General features: G+C 37.3%; 1 protein-coding gene across 1 annotated transcript; it reads left to right on the top strand.

Moving 5' to 3' along the window:
* Positions 1-1,183: 1,183 nt before the first annotated feature.
* LOC106932347 (gamma-aminobutyric acid receptor subunit rho-3-like) lies at positions 1,184-20,768 on the top strand. The gene is made up of 7 exons (XM_088012946.1): positions 1,184-1,370; positions 2,341-2,473; positions 3,498-3,564; positions 3,804-5,371; positions 9,916-10,028; positions 18,421-18,488; positions 20,223-20,768. The coding sequence occupies exons 4-7, from the start codon at positions 5,235-5,237 to the stop codon at positions 20,517-20,519; spliced, it is 615 nt and encodes a 204-aa protein (XP_087869072.1). The 5' UTR covers positions 1,184-1,370; positions 2,341-2,473; positions 3,498-3,564; positions 3,804-5,234; the 3' UTR covers positions 20,520-20,768.
* The last annotated feature ends 26 nt before the right edge of the window (positions 20,769-20,794 follow it).

Consider the following 20,794-nt stretch of genomic DNA (forward strand, 5'->3'; position numbering starts at 1 on the left):
ACTAATGACTCATCTGCTAAGATAAAAACAGGTAAAAACAGGATGTGTAAAAAAACATTTCCTCTGTCATTACTGGCAATAAAAAGTATTCACTCCCTTCAACATTTTACATTTTTATTGCTTTTACATTCACAATCAACAACTTCTTACAAAAAACAAACATAAAAAACATTTAATGTCAAAGGAAGAACTGATTGAATATTCACCCCATTTAAAGCAACTAAGTTAATACAACAGAGGTCCAGCCAATCGGTGCTGGTCGTCTGTCAGTGAGTGAAATGGAGATCAGAGAGCAGGAACCCTCCAACCAATCAGAAAAAAGGTTATTGAAAGTACAAGTCAGGGGATGGATACAAAAACAACTTATTGAGTAAATAGAGGAAAATCCTGCAGGAAAATTAGTTTCCATCTGAAAGAGAGGTAAAGTTTCAGAGAGCATTAATTTTTCAGGTAAAGTTGTAAAGAAACGGTATGAAGACAACAAGATGGATATTCTGGAGTGGCCTAGTCAAAGCCCAGAACTGTCCATTTACATACATTTATTGGATTTGGTTAAGGGCTGACTTGAACTCTGACCTGATCTGTGATTCAGAAGTATCTGATGAAAATGTTTTGGTCTGACATTTGTTGAAATGAAAACTTTAACTGGTCCGTTTGGGTGTAGCAGTAAAATCAGTTTAACAACCGACTGAAAAACGAAAATTGCTTTTAATCTTTGTAAAGTTATGACTTCTGGTTTGGTTAAAACATTAAAAGTCTGTCAAAGCAAATGCAACTTGTTAATACTCATAATGAAAAACTCACAGAGCTGATCATAGATAGCGGCAGAAAAAGGGGAGGAGCTGAGTGCGACCGGTTGCTATGGCAACTGCCAACAGTCAAGAGCGACGTAAGAAAGAAGGGTTAAGCTTGGTTTTTATGGTTTAGTTTAGCTTAGTTGCTTATCTGATGGCCTCCTATGTGCTGCACAGTATCTCATTATAATCTCACCTATGCAGAGTTTCTATAACGCAAATATATAATAAAGTAAGAAGAAGAACCGGCTGAGGCTGATTTAGATTGTGACCTAAGAATGTGGTTTTCCTGTTTTCTTGCTTGTGATCATTTCTGTTTGTCCACAGCACTTACCTAATGAATGTTCCTCTGAAGTATCATTGCTTAAAGAAGCATTTCCTGTTATTCATTTCATTTATTTACGAGCTGTAAAGGTTGACTGAGCTGCATTAGGCTGCAGGCAGCAAACCGTTTCACTGCAGATCCAGTCGGCTTCGCTGCAGAGCAGAGACCAAACGTCTGGACGTCTCCAACCATCAGCAGCAAAATGTTTCTGTCCATCTTGGCTGTTTGGTTCGTCCTCATTGCATCTGCTGGTAAAGTACTTTTCAAATAATTTAGGGTTTGATTACATTTTTTGTTCTTTTCATCCAGAGTCAAATTTTAACATTTTTGATTTCTTACAAGCAAAGGTTGATTGTTGGTTTATAAATAAGTATATGATGTCAAAAATGTTTTTTTTTTAGTAAAAAGAAAGTTTAAAACACATTAAACAGTCTTTATGAAGATCTACGTCTTAAATATTAACAGCATGATGTGTTGCGGTTTTGACTCAGTTCTTGATGATTCACCTCAGCCACAGTAAAAACCCAACACGGTGAATGTTGTGCATTAAAATAAATTCAATTTAATGTGTTTATGCAGCACCAACCATTTTAAACAACTACAGGGAAAAAGATCTAATTCCTCTTTAGGATCTTACAACAGAAATACTGCAGAAACTTTCAGACCTTAATATACGTCAGAAATCTATCATTTCTCTGAACATGCAGACGTCACACTGTGAATTTAAAATATAAAAATGTTTAAAATTTACTTTTATTCTGATCATTTTTAGCAAATATCAGGCTGATTTTACTGGCTTTAAGTTCAAGGAAATAACATCTGTTTGCCTGACCAAGTTTCAACAAAACCTCCTGACCTTTAGTTCACAAAATTTTCCAAATCTATATATTTTTTTTAAGATTTCTAGAAAGTCAGACTCTTTGGAAGGAAAATATTAAATAAAAAATAAAAGATTATGCACAATATTATTTCATTTAACAAAGAATACAATTTCATAAAAGCATCATGTTGTACTGTTGCATTTTGTCTGTTAATTTAATATTTAATGTTAATTTGAAAAACAGCACAAAAAACACAAAACATATATATATTTATTTATTTATTTATTTTTTGGTGTTGGTTCTTAATGCTTTTTGAAACATATATTTTAAGCTGTAATAAATACAGTGTTGAAAGGAAATCATTGTTAAAACTATTTTCTCCATGTTTTTCTCCTCCCAGGCTGTTCGTCTGTTAAAGAAGAAGGCCATGTAGTCCCTCCCTGCTGTATGGAAGGATCAAATAGAGTCAGATTCAACATCGTGGAGTGTTTCGAACAGAAACCGACACCTTCCTGTCTTGGACATTTCTATCTGTAAGCGCAGCAAACAGACCAACTTCATCTTTTATCTCTCTTCCTCCTCCAGGTGTGACCACAGGTTGCTTTGTGAGCTCCCTCTAGTGGTGCAGCTTTGAATCTGACCTTATGAGCTGCACTCACACCGTCCTGTTCGGTCCGCTGTAATCCAACTCCAGTCCGTTTGCCTAAGTCCGGTTCGTTTGGAGAGGTGTGAACTCTGGTCGGTCTCTGTTCGGTTGAAGTTAACTTTGCTCCGGTTTGAATGAATATGTGAACACCAAGCGGACCGGAGACCGCTCTGAAAACAGGAAATGGACTACAGCGCAGGGCATTCTGGGTAAATACAGCCAAATCAAAGGCCAGCGCTAGCAGGAGAAATGATTCACGGTTTTTAGTCAAAGATAAAAGAAAAATCCTCCAACCGCTAAAATCTGACGCCACTCCATCTGTATTTACATTTTGTGAAACAGGAAGTTGCGCTCAGTGTCTTCTTCAGAGGTTTTCATGTCGTTTCTTTCAGTGGTTTTTGGAGCAGCACCCCCACAGGTGAGGAGGAACAGGTGGCTCAAAATGCTTGGAGCTTGATTCAGTGCAAATACAACAAATGTTGCAACTTTGGTTCCAAATCCAACTGATTCTACTGCACTGTCAGGTGGTAAAACAGGCTTCAGCGCTTTAAGTAGGCCGTTGTTACATCAGCCTAAATCACATCTGCAAACCACAGAATGGGCAAAATTTTGTTATGTTTGTTTTAATGAGTAAAACAAGGTTGATTTGTGTTGATTGAGTGCAGTCAAACCACTTTCTGTCCAGAGATAATAAAAATGAGACTGATATGTGACCATTTAAAAGAAATCGGTATTTATTCGGGTGTCCTAATTTTTCTTTGTCTGTGGTCCTGAACTAGTAGTGCTAACACTGGTCACTTTGTCCCTGCTTTTTAAGCACCCAGATAATAATTAGGTAATTATGGAAAAGGACTAATGGCATCAAACAACAGTGATAATACAGCTAATCTGTGATGTTTCTGTCTTTATAGGGTCATTACTGAGAAAGGAACGTATTGCATCAACCCAGATTCAAAATGGCTCCAACAGAAGATGAAGGTGAGAAATATCAGAGTTTACAGTGAGAGGAGCTGCACAAAGCAGGTCCAATTAATACTGAGTTTAAAGAACCTGTCAGGTTTATTATGTCTGTGTCTAAAACAGAAGCTTTGTTAAGTATTTATTAATTGTACAGGAGGAAACACAACTAGGAGGATTTATGAGAATGAAAAAGAGTTCAGTGCTTGAAAACCAATCTGTAAACATTTGTTTTCCTCTCTTTATTTCTCTCCTCACAGGAAAACTTGAAGTGTCCTCCACCCGAGATACTTTGAGGAACCTGATTCCAACATAAAGACAACGCTGCAATGAAAAATAAAAAAAAATGCTTTCCTGCTTTTCTACATGCAAAAAGAAAAAACAGAAATTTTCACCAATCATTGCAAAATTTCAGCAAATCTTATTTTAACCATTCCCCTTCTGATGTAACTTCCTGTTTCTTGAAATCTTTTGAAAGTTTTACCTGCAATCATTCAGAGCCAAAAGGCCAAAAACTTTGCTCTAAATAAACCATGTAAACCGCAAAGCTCCTGCATGCAGATAATGTTAGTTAAACTACGATTAATGTCACATTTTCTAGAAAAACAAAGACATTTCAAAAGTTGAAAGTTTTTCACTTTAGGAACTCAGAAATTTCCCAGATTTTTTCTAGAAAATTTGTTAGATTAATCTCAAAATGTCTGAGTTTTTTTGTGGAAATCCACAGTGGCCCTCATGCAGTGCAGTAGAAAGGGAAGGTTATGTGACTTTTTTGTAAGACAGTGAAAATAAAGCTTAAAATGTGCAACTTTGACCCCAACTTTTTTAAAAAGATGCTGCAAAATCAGTCATTTTTGTCTGCTTCCTCCGGGAGAGGCTGAGTTGGAAATGATAATTTGCCATAATCTCTTTTGAAGTTGTGTTTTTCTCATCATGTTTTGATATTCAGAAAGCTTTTGACCAAGAAAAAACTTTAACCAGTTAAGAAAACTTCAATGACGGATGAAAACTTGTGTTTATGCATCACAACATTATTTTAATAAAGTGCAACAGCAGAGACAGATTTCTGTGTCAGTGGGCTAACTTCTTCCTCAGGTGTTAATCTGGATTAGACTCATTTCTCTCCACTTCAGCTCGGATTAAATCCTCAATTATCTTGACAATGTTTTTCTCTTTTTCCGGGATCCGTTTGCCCCGGCTCACCTCTGCTGCACATTCACACCGACACGTGAAGGTGTTCCAGATAATCCGCAGGTGCTGCTTTTTCATTGTCCCGCTGAGAAAATCCTGATTACTGATGGGAGTGAGTGAGAGCGAAACGGACTGTTTGTAGGTTAGTGAAAGATTGCTGTGGCCGTGGATAAGAGGATTTGGGGGGAATTAGTGTCATTCCTCTGTCGCCGCGAGGAATAGATTCATATCGATTTTAATCAGAGATAGAACCACAACCCGGAGACCAACAGGCAGAGTGAGGAAGAGGAGGCAGTCAGGAGGTTTCCTCATGTCTTTGCCCTGCTCTGAAGTCTGTCTGCCGTCCAGGAGCCGTGAAGAGGAGGAAGCAGCGATCCGCAGCGGGATGCTGGACCCGAACCTCCGGCTCTGAGTGTGGATGTTCCTGGCGGCGGAGCAGGGCGCTCGCTGCGGCGGGGATGCTGCTCTGGTGTCGGTTTTGGCAGGGAGACCTGTGAAAAATGAAGGCGGACGTGTTGGCTTGCCTGGCTCTGACAGCGGCCAGCTTTGTTGCCACGGCGACCGGCGGCCGCAGCTCCAACCGCAGGAGACACAAGGAGGTTTTCCTGGGAGAAAACAGCAAGTTCAAGTTTGGAGGGTGAGACAAAGTTTGTCAAAGTTTTGTCCTCCAGCAGACTGATGTAGGAAGAGTTTAGGAATGAAAATGAGGAGGCAGAGGAGGAACAGTGGCAGATGGAGGCATCATATCTCTGTAATCTCCATCATTGTAAAGCATAAAGCATAAAGAGATTTTGCTCTGCTCTCATCTGTCGACTGTAAAACTTCAAGGTCTCAGTTTCATTTAAGCCAAAGCCAAAATGGTGAATAAACTGTGAATCTGTCTGCTTTTGGTATTTTATGATGTGAAGGACACCACTGGGGTTTTAGCTTGACAATATTGGCAGCTAACAAAGAATGCAGAAGAATAATCATTATTAGACACACCTGGATGGGATGAGTGAACAGATAAGCATCAAACCAAAGGCAAAATGAAGTACTGCAGGTGTTAAAGGTCAGGTAGCTGTACTGCAGTGATTATCAAATCAGATAGATGATAACCTGAAGTCCAAGGATGCTGAAGGTCCATGCTCGTGTGGTATGGGGTCTCGGTACCAGCACTGAACTGGTGAAAACAGGGTCTGCTGTTGTTGTTTCCTGTTCTTCAGGAAGTTGGCCCACATTTGTTCTAACTTGCTCTGCAGTTGTTGACTGACCAGTTGAACGACATTAACGTCAGAAATGATGCTTGTTTAATGAGCAAACATCTCAGAGGACCTTAACTTTACACCGACATGAGTCAACCAATAGCCTGTCTGCATCCAACCAGTTTACATTCACACTGAGCCGTTCTGCCAGCTGAGTGTTCAGTTTGTCAGTGCAACAACAGATGAAAAGCCGAGTGGACATTAGCACAAATTTTCCATTATTCTTAGTTTTCATACAATAGACGTTTACATAACATTACAAAACTCTGGTTTAGTTACCAAGCTAGCAAAGCTAACCTTAGCCAGCTAACGTCAGCAAGCTAAGAAGCTTTAAAGTTTTCTTTTTTTTTTAAAACTTGTGTGTGTTTTTTTTTATTTACATGTATTAAATATTTTAGTGGTTGAGATCTGACTTCATGTTCGATGCTAACAGATGTGTGTGCTAGAAAGATGTCTGAGTATTTTTTTGAAAATAATATGACTAACTCCTTTAGAAACAGATAAAATGGTGATATTACTTTAAAAGGTTACTTCATTAAAATATGTTAAATGGTCAGAAAGAATGCTAAAACCTAGCATTGCTACTCTTAGCTTGTTATTAAGATGCTAGCTGAGGTTAGCATGACACACAGTGCTGTGGCCTTGACCCTCCTTATTGTCACAGTAAATAAGGACAATGTTCTGTCCGGGTTCTCCGGCTTCCTCCCACAACATGACTGTCAGGTTAATCTCTCTAAATTCTCCTTAGGTGTGAGTGTGTGAGTGTGTGTGTGCATGGTTGTGTGTCTCTGTGTTGCCCTGCGACAGACTGGTGACCTGTCCAGTGACCTGTCCAGTGACCTGTCCAGTGACCAGTCCAGTGACCTGTCCAGGTGACCTGTCCAGTGACCTGTCCAGTGACCTGTCCAGGTGACCTGTCCAGGTGACCTGTCCAGTGACCTGTCCAGGTGACCTGTCCAGGTGACCTGTCCAGGTGACCCCACCTCTCGCCCAGAACGTTAGCTGGAGAGGCAGCAGCGCCTCCTGACCCACTAAGGGACAAAGGTGTAAAGAAAAAGGATGGATGGATGGAAATAAGGGCAATATTTTATGTTATCTTTATGTAATTTTGCTCTGCTAAATAGTGTTTTAATCTATGATTTATTTGTTGTATTTTACAGAGATATTAAAGATGCAATATTATATAAGACGCCATTATGAAATGTAAAATAAAGCTTCATAAGAAAGAGTATCCCCTTCATGTTCAAACCTTTTCCAGTTTACATTCGTTCTATGCAAAACCGTTTCCTAAAATCAGGGAAGCAGAAAAGTTTAATTTCATGTCAGGTTTTGTTGCTGAGGTAAAATCACTGAGCTTCAGTATTTTCCACTTTATGAAACTGACAGAATGGTTTTAAATAATAAAGAAATCTTTATCATGAGCACGTTCTTTATTTTAGCTGGTCAGTAGTTCTGTGGTTTCACAGGCAGATTCCCGTTATTTAACATCTTTCACTTCCTCATGAAGTTTCGTAATGAACATATTTCTCATTTTTAGTCTGAATGAAATATGAAAAAGTAACTCAGTGTGAGCTGCATGTTAATAATCTGAACTACTGCTGGTATTGAAACTAAAAGTGAGTTTGTATCATTTCACCAGAATTTAAAAGAAAATCTTTTTGTTGACTGTAGTTTCTACTGTTTCAGTAAGTTATGCCATAAAAAGCATAAAGCTTCCTGAAACTTACATTTTCTATTTTTTATTAATATTCAGAAACATTTACAACATCATTTAGTGTTATTTTCCAGTGTCTAAGTCAGAGATTCATTTCAAATGGATTAAAAATGTTGCAAAAAAGTACGAAATGTAACATTTTTATAGACAAAGTAAGTTGTAGTCATAATAACTACAAAAAACTAAATATTACCAAGTATTTTTGTTTAGTTTTTAGTACAAACATCTTAATTGAAATAAGAGAAAAATAACATACAAGTAAATTTTCAGCTGAATATAGGAGGTTGTCAATAATTGATGAAAGCTTGTTTTAAGTCAATAATCCCTTAATATTGATTTTTTTTTAAAGTTCTGGTTCCACTGGCAGATTAATTAACTTACATTGGAAAAAAAGTGAAATAATTTCCCAGTGGAAATAAAATTTTTTCATCAATATTATGGAATTATTCACTTAAAATAAGCTTTTATTTCTTGCTGAAAAGTTACTTTAAAGTTAGTTTAGTCTCATTTGAAGCATACTAAGATATTTATATTAAAATAGACCAAAAATCATTTGTAATATTTTGTGTTTTTGTAGTCCAGTTCTTTTTATGTATTTATTTCAAATTAATTTGTTCAGATTCAAAACATAAAGCGATGTTACATCTAGAATAAACCGTTGTCTTGTCTGTAGGCCTTCCAGCCAACGATTATTTTGCAGGTTTGTTAATCCAAAGAAACTTATTTAAAACTGCCCGTATGCTGAGACTTCAGAACAACAACGATGCATAAAAATGTTTCTCCTACGTCTAAGTTAGATGCTTCTGTGATCGTTGTAGTCCATTTCCTGGATCCGTCTGACTGGAATCTCTGCCAGAGATCAATAAAAATATCGTTAAACTAAAACAAACAAACTCCTTTCTAATAGTTAATGTGATAACAGATCATAAATTTGATTCTGTAGCTCGTTAGGTGTGTGTGTGTGTGTGTGTGTGTGTGTGTGTGTCTCTGTGTGTATGCGTGTGTGTGTCTCTGCGTGTGTGTGAGTGTGTGTGTTTGTGTAACGGCTGAATGCAGATGTTGGCAGCTGCAGCCGCTCTGCCCTCATCTGTTCCTGTCTGATTATCAGATCTTCCATCTTTCTGAGGACCAAACTGATCAAATCTTCTGCTGGTTCAAGAAAATAAACAGAGTTTCACTTCCTGATGTTTTCATCTGATAAACACACGACTTTACTTTAGTATCATAGTAATAAACTGCTTTAATTAGCTTATCCTCTCTCAATCAGCACAATCCTTCAAGACAAAACTTTAATAATGTAAGTTTAATGTCTAAAATTGCAAAAAAATCCCCTTAAAAGTTAAGAAATTGAACGGATGAAGGAATTTAGTAAAGTATATCTTCAATTTAATAACAATATTTCAAACTGATGAATGAAAAAAACCCTAAATGTTATAAATGTCACAAATAGTTACAGATTTTCATATTATTTTATCTTTTAAGAAAGGCTGAAGTTCATTTCTTCACCTTTAATCTTGATATTAATATCATATTTGCTTATTAAGAGGGAATGTAAGCGAATATGAGATAAAGTTATTTTGATTGTTGTTGGATTATTTTTGTATTCAGTTTTATTCTGAACCTTTGTTTGATAAGTTTGCATTATTTTGTATTTTTTAAGGAATAAACATGTTTCAGCAGCAGTTCCAGTGACACCAGAGTTTGGCTGCTGTTCTCATAATAAACCTGTGGATGTGTTTGGATGTATTAGAGAAGCTTTTCATCTGTCCGGGTTTGTCGTTTTTCAGGCTGTTTGTTCACCTGTGCTTTGAATGTTTGATTTTGGCTCATGAATTCTCACACGCAGTCAGTTACGCCTGTAATTATGAGGTTCAAATTCTCTCTTATGTTAACAGCTGAAGTTTGATTTATTTTAAAACATAAATGTGTAATTTTATCCACTTTTTGTATTTGTTGCCTGCTGGTTTTATTTTTATGAGACCTACATGGCAACAAATGGCTGCAAAGCAATAAAACTACAGAACAAATGTCTTTGTTTGGATGAATGTTTGAGTGTCAGGCCGTAACATGTCTGCCATTAAGGTTACGGTTTTAGCCGAATGAGAGCGAGTTGGAGGTGAGGATTAAAAGAGCAGAGCACAATGTCTCTAATTAAACCTTTAATCAGAGCCTAAAACAGAGCTAATCACTCAGCTGTCTGTTCATCTGTGTGTTTGTTTGCAGACGCATCGATTACAAGCTGAAGCGGCAGGACAGCACCAAAACGCTGCTAATAAAAAGTGAACAACTGCTGAGGATCGAGGAGCAAGACTTCGCCATCAGACCAGGCTTTGGAGGTCAGAAACAGAAAAACACCAGAAAACCCAGCAAAGCTATTGTTTAACAGACAATAGCTTTCCTCATTTCATTCCTGATCCCTGATGAGTTAATCCACTCACTCACACAGAGAAAATCACTCCCACGCCGATGATAGCAGCGCTTTGATGATGGACACTGGGTCACTTAGACAGCGGATGTGTCGATCCAAAAATCAGCTGTGTGACCCAGATATCACCACTGTGTGTGACTGTTAATGCAGTTTGGGAATACAGCAGCGAGCGAGCTCAAATGTGATTGGGACCTGCTGTGTGTGTGTGTGTGTGTGTGTGGGTGTGTGTGTGTGTGTGTGTGTGTGTGTGTGTGTGTGTGTGTGTGTGTGAGTCGGGGGGATTCGTGGGCATTAATCTGGATTATATTCCAAGTCTGGAGCAGATGGGAGGTGGGAAACAAAGGGTCATCTGCAACAATGACCGCCACACAACAATGCATGTAAAGATACACACACATCCTCAAAATGATGTCACTGTACTGAAAGCTGTGGTGTAGATGTATTAATCCCACTGTACTGTTAGGACACTGTAGAAGGTGATGACATTTACTGTCAGACCCACTCAGAGCTTTTCTTACACGATGTGGAAAGAAAAACACCTGCAGGAAAGAAGCAACAGAAACACTTAAAACAAAAGTGACAAATAATTATTGTCACATATTAAACTGGAGTTTTTCCGTTACTCTGAAAGTAAATCTTCAGTTTCAGTGAAAGTGGCTTCAGTTTAGAAAAATCTTTAAAGTAGATGGTGGTAATGCACATCAATATGTTGCTTGCTAACCGCCATAAATGAAGAAGAAGAAACTGTTAAAAATAGAAGTTTTTTTTTTCAAATACTTCAATCTTCCCCTAAAAAGGAGTTCTTATAAGCTCCTTTTTTAGCTCGACTGGACGGTTGCTTTAATTTATTTGTCTGAAATTCAGTGCATTTAAAAAAATAGATGTTTTTCCTGAGTAAACTCTCAGTTCAAAGGATGACATAAAGGAAATCCTGCAGGAGAATCTAAACGTCCTTTATTCTGTGTTTGTACAAACTGTAGGACCATGTAAACAGGATCTCTCTGAACAGAAGACAATACTGTAATACTTTTTGCTCATGACATTTTCTTCCTTTCACTTTTCATGGTCTCATCCTGAATTTACTATCTTATGGCACTGATTTCAATCAAAGGCTGAAGGTAAACCTTATTCTGTGTTCTTGTATTTTGGCAGAAGTTTGACATCTTAAATATCCAGATATGATTTTAATCCCGTTGGACCTGGAAGATGAAGCTGAATGTAACGTTTTCACTGCAGCCTGTGGTCCTGCCCGTCATTCAGGGTGGGGTCAGCAGCAGCACCACCGTCTGCCCCGCAGCCCTGCGGCATTTCCTCGCACTGTAATTTAAATCTCAGCAGTTTTTCCTCTCCGATAAGCCTGCAGCGTCTGGAGATTTAAAGTCATCCCCCCGTCAGACACCTCAGGGTTCAACCCACACACCAAAAATACTCCATGTGGCATTTAATGTTATTTCTTGCACGTGTTTATGACAAGTGCTTTTAATTCCAGGTCAACCCATATGAGGTCTTTTCACATCAAAGTGAAGCATAAAAAAACTTTAGTTTCTCCACATGTGTTTTACAAAGCATCAACACGTTGATTGGTTTCCTACTAAATGTTTCCAACTTCAAATGATCTTTATATCGAGCACAGCTGGGATTTTAAGACTCTTTGGTTTCGATTTTAAACATGAAACCTTGAGATGAGAAAAATGTCAAACAGGAATCAACCATAACTTTGCAGAGTATTTCTGGTTGGAGGTCAAAGTTCAGATGGTGCTTGGTGGAGAAACTTTTAACTGGCATATCTGGAGCTAAAGAAACTGAACCAATTAATGCACTAAATTATCGACAGAATCTATGTCAGTTTTTAGCTTTTATTTTCACTCATTCACATTAAATCCTTTCCTTAAAATGCTGCCTTGTGTTGGTTCATCTGCTTGCATCCAATGGAAACTGCACAACATAATTATGTCATTTTCATTTTTATCATTTTCAGGTTTCTATTTAATTTTCATTTTATTTTAACATACAGTTGTTTATCGATGTTTTTTTATGTCTTTTTTAACTGTAACAAGCGAATAAAGGATTTTTCTATTCTATCCTAACATGCACAAGGCCAAATACATTTATTGGTCCTCTGATTGAAAAGCATTTAAAGCAAAAATAATCTCACACAGAAAAATTGACAAATGTCCAAACTTTAATCTGAGCTGAAATATTTGTGGTAAAAATAAATCCTATATTAAAAAATAATAATTTTCATTTTGAACTCCTTGATACGACATTCTGAAAAAAAAGCTGCTTGCTTCTGCCAGAAAGCAGAAAATGGGATTATAATCCAATACATATGGCCAAATCAATGCAGAAACTGTTAATCTGACATGAAATCCGTCTTCAGTCAGAACCAGATCCTGTAGAAACCATCAGTTTCTGCCAATAACTTTACCACTGGAGATTTTATTAAAGGTTTTTATCACGATTTTAATAATCTGCAATAAAAGCCAAATTGATTAAACTGATTTTCATAAGTGTGTCTAATTGAACATTTAGATATGACGTTATATTGAGTTATTTCTATGACATAATTTCGTTTGACATAACAGATTTAGCGTCAGTAGATCTGGACCTCGTGACACTCCGGGCGTTTTGGCCACGTTTCTTTGTTTCTCTTAAATCTGGCCCAGTGGATGAAACCCGAGCTTAATCCGATTTACAAAGCTCAGATTTGCAGAACCATAATCAGGTATCTTTGAGTCTGAGAATGTAACAGTGATCCAGAAAAACGTCTCTGGTTTTAGGCTGGAACTGTGAATCTGTGATGAAAGGCGTCCAAGTTCTGAATACAGAAAAATACAAAAACCTTCAGATATTTTTCTGTTAGCAGGATAATTAAGAAAGGACGGCACATCTGGCTGGCTTGGCTGAATGAAGGAGAAATCCTCTTCTGTGTAATAAAACAACGTCAATAATTTCTTCATACTTATTTTTAAAAAGTAGATTTTTTCTCTAATAAGAAGTTTTTCCCATAAGTGAAACATTTCCCAGTGGAAATAATTTTTCATCAATATTTAGGAATTATTGGCTTAACACAAACTGCTTTCTTGCTGCAAAGTTAGTTGTAAGTTATTTTTTATCTTATTTTAAATGTTCTAAGATATTTGCAATAGAAACCAGACAGAATACTTGGTCTGATTTAAATTTTTGCAGTGGAAACATGTTCAAAGTTGTGGTTAATGTCGTGTTTGTTGGTTTTTCTTTCTTTTCTTGGTTCTGTAAATCTGTTGGAGTGGGTTTGGATCGATGGTGTTGAAATAATATTCTGGTATTATTGTAGAAACTCTTAGTTTTTGTTCTGTTTAGAACATTTCATTCTCATGTCCTGGTTTAGTTGTGGCTCTGCTCTCTTTTCTCTCTGCGTCTCGTTTGCCTTCCTGCCTGCTTCAGATAATCACCCTCCTTCTGTTCTCAGCCCTCTGTTGTCTCCCATCAGGATCAGTTAATGGTTTGTTGTGTCAGTTCTGGATCTTTCTGCTTTTTGCAGCTTTTGTTTTGGTTTCCTCTTTTCTTTAACTCGGTACTGAACAACGTTTTGGCTTCAAGAGAAGCTCAGATTTTACAAGAAGAAAAACTGGCGCAGAAAAAGAACAAAACGTACAAACGCTCTAGAAGCTTTTTATCTTTTCGTGCTCTGATGGTCCTGAACACTTTGTTCACAGCAGGAAAACGTCTTTTAATCAGCAATGTCTAAATGATTTTTTTACCTGGACAACAGACACATTTGTTTCACCTTCAGGAATTTTTTTGGTGCTGCTCCAAAGTAGTTTATTCCGCAAAAACACAAAATCTTACCAAGTATTTTTGGTTTGGTTTCTAATGGTACACTTGGAAAAAAACTTACAAAAATATAGGAACTTTATTTAAAGGTGATCTATTATACTTACTTGAGCAGGTTAGGATATGTCTGTGAGGTTTTTTTAGGGTTCTATCACTTTAAATCCAAATAAGCTGCTGCCCCCCAACTCAACGTTTACACTCACACTTGAAAATGGCTGCAAACAGATGCTCAACTGTGCAACTGTACATCTACGAAAAGCATTAGTAGAACCTCCTTCACAACCAACAAGAATGCAGCAAGTGGTTTCAGGATGGAAAATCAACAACAAAACTCTTTTCTTTTCCAGCAGCCATTGTACAGCACATACAGCGGTAAAACCAGCTGACCAAAGGTGCTGGAGCTCAACTTTGGTTGCTAGGTAATGGGCTGTACTCGGGTGGGGTTGCTCGGAAACGGGTAGTGCCTGCTGATTTGTGACGTTACATTCTGGAGGTTTTTGAAAGGACTCATTTTCCAGACATCAAAAACATTAACTTAAAACAACGCTAGGTTTTTTAAATGCTTAGGTTGTTGCTTTGAAACAGAGGAAACTCAAATGGAAGTATAAAAATGTCCAAATGTACATTTTGCATAATATGTCCCTTTAAGTCAATAACTCCTTAATTTTGATGAAAAATAATTAGTTTCACTGGCAGATTATTTCATTACTAATAAAACATTTTTTTCCTTTATGTAAGTGAAATAATCTGAAGTGGTATTAGTACTTTTTCATCAATTCAAAGGATTTTCTTTACTTAAAACAAGCTTGCTTAAAACTTACTTGTAAATCAATTTTGTCTTAGTTCAAGTGTACTAAAATATTTGCACCAGAAACAAGATAAAAATACTTGGTTAGATTTTGTGTTTTTGCAGTGTAGCACTTTGAAAAGATGTCAGAGTGACTTCATGTCTGAGTAAAACACTGCGGCGTTGGCCTTGACCTTCCTCTAACAGACAGTAAGGAGATGAGGCGGTGAGCGAGGAAGCTCTCCATGTCCACACCGGCCGTTGTCGGGGCAACGCTGCCGGTTCTGTCTCTCGGGCACAAGGCCGAGCGGCAGCAGAAGTTTTACAGGGCTGGCTGTCAAACGTGTCAGTAAATAAACTTTATTGTGTGGTGGGTCTGCTAACATTCAGCCAACATGAAAAGAAAACATGGCTTCTTTCCCTGCAGCCCACGAGAGGAAGGACAGGAATGTGACCAGATGCTGCAGATCCAGAGACGGTCACACAAAATGTACCTGTTCACTGCAAAAACACAAAACCTTACCGAGTGTTTTGGTCAAATTTTACTGCTAATGTATCAGTACACTTGAAATAAGACAAAACTAACTCACAAGTAACTTTTTAGCAATTGATATAGGAGTTTGTTTGAGGTCAATAATTTATTAATACTGATTTTTTAGTATTAGTATTTCATATTAGTTCAATTGGCAGATTATTTCCTTTAAAACATGAGAAAAATGTCTTGTTAAAAGTGAAATTATCCTCCAGTGGAACTAATATTTTTTTATCAATATGAAGGAATTATTTACAAGCTCCTATATCTTGCTGAAAACTGACTTGTAAGTTAGTTTTGTCTTATTTTAAGTGTACTAAGATATTTGCACTAGAAACTAAAGTGAAATACTTGGTAAATGTTGTGTTGTTGCAGTGCAGCCTTTCACACACATTCCTCCTGGATCGGAGTGTTTTTGTTTTGTCCAACCCGATGGCCGCTCACACTGAGCCAGGTTCTGGTTCTCCTGCAGGTTTTCTCTTCTGGAGGTTGTTTTTTATTGGTCTGATGTGATATTCTTGTGTCTTCATTTGCTGGGAGCTGAAAATCAACATAATTAATAGAATTAATAGAATAGTGTTTTGGAGCAGCTCATTATCTCAGTTGTTTTTTTCTAGACTGTTGTTGGTGTTGCTTTTGGTCGAGGCGCTGCATGTGGACAGTCACTTCCTCTGGTTTTGGAAGATGTACAGCTGGAAGGATTTTAACTGGTATTGTTTTGCAGCTGGTTAGCATCTCAAAAACTGTGATAGTACCTGAACTTTGACCCCAAACCCCAGAGGAGGTGAAAATAATGCGGAGAGAGAATCCTCCCATCATATCCCCTACTCCAACGTCTCTCTATTCATATGGCCAGACAAAGACTTAAAGATAATGAAATGCAAAAGGAGGCGAATTAGCACAGCTAGCTAAAAACTGATCATTCAGGTCGTGTTACTGTGGAATATCATCTCTGCTGCCATGACATCGAGCTGTTAGCTTGTCAGTCACATAGAGACAGTCTTCAGTCAGAGGCCTCTTTGATTTGTTGTGAGACTGACTGCTACTGGGGATTCATCCTGTTCACACATCACCATTAAAAACAACTCTTTGAAGATACTTGGATGATATTAGTTATGGTGACATTTAATTTCCCTTTAGGATAAATAAAGCATCTCTGAATACATTTACACTTTGGTATTTAAAATAACTTTGTTCCCAGATTATCATTAATGGATTAATTAATGGATTTTTATAATTAATACTTCATCACCTGCTCCTGATTCAACTTGTTTTTTCTTTTTTTACCTTTATATGAAGAACAAATATCATGAAAACCTCCTCAGAGAAAACGGACAGAGGCTCTCGGTTTGGATTTCACTTCCTGTTTGGCTTTTAACATTCTGTCTCAATAACAAGGTTGATTTATGACTTTAAGTCTGCAGTGAATTATAATGTTGATGTTTGTGTTGAAAGAAGGGTGTTTGTTGGTTTTGTCTCTAAGCCACAGCACAAAACAGATCCTAAAATTAGCCGAGAAAATTTCCAAACAAGAACAGGAGTGTTGGAGCTGGCATTGTGGTCAGCCAACATTCTTAAAACCAAACACCATCAGATCCTGGTTGTTTTGTGGAGGCAAAGCAGGAACAGAGTAGCTGTGATCAAAGCCTTTTTTCCTCTAGAATTTGTGCTGTTTAGCTTTTTCTGCTCTGTTTGTGCTTAAATCAGGTTTATACATATTTAATCTGCTAATGAGGCGGGCAGAGGAGGGGCAGAGGTTGGCTGTAGTGAGCTTGTTGTGAAGACAAAGGATGTCACTGAACAAAATGAGGTTTACAGTCCTGAACAGAGGAACTGCATGAGTGACTGCCTGACTTTTCCCTACCAATCAGAGAAATTTTATCCTAATCTTTTTACAGTGGCATGGAAAAGTTTTATCTTGTGATAAAATAAGACACGACAAAAATTTAGCATACCTTCCAGCACATTTAAAATTAAATGTCACGGTAATTATACATGCAAAAAGAGTATCCCTTATTTTATTTATTCCCAGGATTTATTTTCTCAAAAATAAAAACAAACACTACAACCATAAGCAACTTTCACCATGTTCTGTGTGTGTCGGCCATATTGGGTGCTAAACTTTGGCTGGTCTTTCCCATTTCCAACTTCTTGGGGCGTTTCTGTTATATCTTCAACTACATAATCTGATTCCTAAGTACAAAGAGACCACACCATAACACCTACTTATGCTAAGACTTAATCAAGCTATCATCTGTCAGAGCTAATTGTTGTTTAAGCTAACATAGCTTATACTAAAAAATATAAAAATTGATAAATCCAACAGTTAGTTAGTCTAACAGTCATTCTAGCTGAGCTACTTAATCAGATAATTAAACAAGGTGTATCTAAGAGTTACTGAAAGTTAGTTTAACTAGCATCTACTTAAGGTAAGAGTAGCAACTGCTGAAGCTAACATAAGGTAAAATATAGGCTATTTAGACTAAGCTAACCATCACTCTGTTCAATAGTAGCTTAAATATTTAAACTTTTTTCTGTACCAATTTTTGTGTTTTTATGCTATAACTATGTTGTTCTCACTTTTCCTTTAGTCCTGAAACAATAGTAACAAAAATTATTAAACACAAAAGGGAAGATGTTTTTATATTCCAGGAGTGATTATCAAGGTGAATAATTTTTGGTTAGTAATGATACTGATTTTTTTTTCTTTTTGGCTGGTCGTTCACACCTACAAATAAAAACGACTTGCGTGAACTGCAAACAACCGCATGCGCAGTAGAGGGCGCAATAACGTCACACACAGAGAGCGTGCTCAGTGTTTAGGAAGTAAACGTGGATGCTAATGGTGGAGCACATCTGACGATTTTGAAGTTGTTGTCCGACCGGAGCCGGAGCCAGCACCTGAACACGTTAACCCACATCATGGGCCGCCATGGTTGTTGGTTTTCTTCCCGCTTGCTCGCATCAGGGCGCAGAATAGTGACGTTTGTCGAGTATCAATGACGTCCAGGTCGGCTGAACGCGGCCTGGCCCAACAAACTCAGGCCACATTTGGAAAGATGAGATACTTATCGGATATCCAAGATGCCTGGGTTGTATTAGAAAAAATCCGCTCTGATTTGTTCTGATATTTAGTGAGAGTTTAACGTCCTGCCGTCGTTTCAGGTTCAGCCATCCCGGTGGGCATCGATGTGCAGGTGGAGAGCATTGACAGCATCTCTGAGGTCAACATGGTGAGTTTCTGTCTTTTTCTGTTACTCTGCGAAAGGCCCATGAAAATCCCTGCTGACTCCCATCACAGGAAGAAATTAGAAAATAATGTAAATCAACTGAAATAATCAAAACATCCTTTCAAGCACATTGATTTACAACCATGCGCGGTAAGAATCTCCTGAAGTGTTTGTGTAAATATGTTCTGTGAAAGTGGATTTATTTGCTGCTCCATTGTTGTCCGTGAAAAGAGGAGCAATGATGTGGGACCTCCAGGGTTCAGCTTTGAACTCGGCCCATCACCGGCTCACTGCTTCTCTTCTGGGCTGAGATGAATGATGCTGAGGAAGGTTGTTGTCATGGCTGCCTGAACTGGAACAGTTCAGAGAACCACATATTACTCTTTTAAAGCCTTTAATATTACTAAATAAGTTAATGAAATGCTGAAAAAGGCGACGGTCTAAAGAAAAGTTATAGTTTTCAACCCATATTTTTTGCAACCTCTACTTAATGAAAGTTTTCAGTGAGATTTTTTACATGATCTTTGGTCGTTCACTGCTACGAATCAAGCAATAAACAGTTAAACATTTAGAAACCACTTTGTTTTACCGACATGGGAAAGTCAAAGGCCTTCTGCAGAAACGCTTTATGGTCAGACGGGATAAAATTAAAGATGTTTAGTCAAATTTAGAAATTTGAAGACTATCCATACTAGGAAAAACCTCATCATTCCACCCTGGAAAAATAACAGCTGAATAAGTCTGTGGTTAAAAAAACAGATTGATAAATATAGGAAATTACAACAGAGTATTAGACAGAGATTTGTTTTTGCAATTATGACAATAAAGTCATATTATTAGCACAATAAACATGCAGAAGAAAGTCATAAAATTATGAGAAATAAGTTACTTTAATGGGGGAAAAAAACTTCAGTTATTAAGATCTATTGAGACCAGCTCAGCAAATCTGTGGTTCTTTCTTCGAATTAAACTCAGTCATTTCAGAGCTGCTACTGATAATAATCAATTCAACTTTACTGTTGTTTTATTACCACCTTTTCATTTAGTATGACTTTATTCTCATATTATGCATTTCTTGTATAATTGTGACTTTATTCTTGAATAAAGTTGTATTTTACAACGTTATTCTCGTACTATGACTTTATTCTGATAATATCACATCTTTATTCTCTTCTTATGTCAACTTTATATCTGTATGACTCGTTTCTCATAATTTTATGACTGTATTCTCATTCAAATTTTTTCTAGTAATATTCTCATCATTTTCGTAGTGACTTGTTTTTCTTAGCTTGGCCCTAATAACCCACCATAGAAAATATATTCAATAAGTCAGAAATTAGGTTTATTTATAGTTTTTTTGGATAGCATATTTATATTTGGCAAATATCTGATTAAAATAGATTGGAACAATTTCAGCCCAGTATTTTTAGGATTTTTGTTTTCATCCTGACCAAATGAAACAACGCTGCCCCCTGCTGATGTGAAATGGTACTGTCGGCATATTTTAGGTAACAATGTAAAATTAGCATACGTTTCCCACAGCATCTTAGCATATAAAATATATTTTTCACAATCAAAAATACCACGAAACCACAAGAAAATTCAACTATTCAAACAGAAATAAAATAAAATAAAAATAAATGATCTGAAACTGTCAGGAGCTTGTTGTTTTGTTTAGCTGATTCTAAAAGTTCAGTAAAGTGAAGCTGAAAGTGGAGTGATGTCTCCATCCTGCAGGACTTCACCATGACTCTGTACCTGCGTCACTACTGGAAGGACGAGCGGCTGTCGTTTCCGTCCCACACCAACCAGAGCCGGACGTTCGACTCCCGTCTGGTGAAGAAGATCTGGGTTCCTGACGTCTTCTTCGTCCACTCCAAGCGCTCCTTCATCCACGACACCACCATGGAGAACATCATGCTGCGGGTTTACCCTGACGGAAACATCCTCTACAGCGTCAGGTATGGATCAGAGAAAAGACAACATCCTCTCAGGTTACACAGAAATATCCACAACCTCTCAGAAAAATCATAGATTTAAAGAAATTTCTCAGGTGAAACTGTGTCCTGTGCTCATATTCATCAGATTTTACTGTGGGAAACAGTTTTACCTGCATATGTTATTGGTTATAAAAATTATTCTGTGTATTTTTATGACCGCTTCAACAATATTTGCTTTGTTTATTCAATATATATCTTCAACCACACAGCTCAGTGTTTGGTTCTTTTAAAATCGATACATGTTGCTGATAGGAATGTTAAAATCCTAAAAATATAAAATGAAAGTTATTTGTGCTCTGATGTGTGTGT

This window comes from Poecilia mexicana, unplaced genomic scaffold (assembly GCF_051168715.1).
Source record: "Poecilia mexicana isolate PSO_F unplaced genomic scaffold, ASM5116871v1 scaffold_15, whole genome shotgun sequence".
NCBI lineage: Eukaryota > Metazoa > Chordata > Actinopteri > Cyprinodontiformes > Poeciliidae > Poecilia > Poecilia mexicana.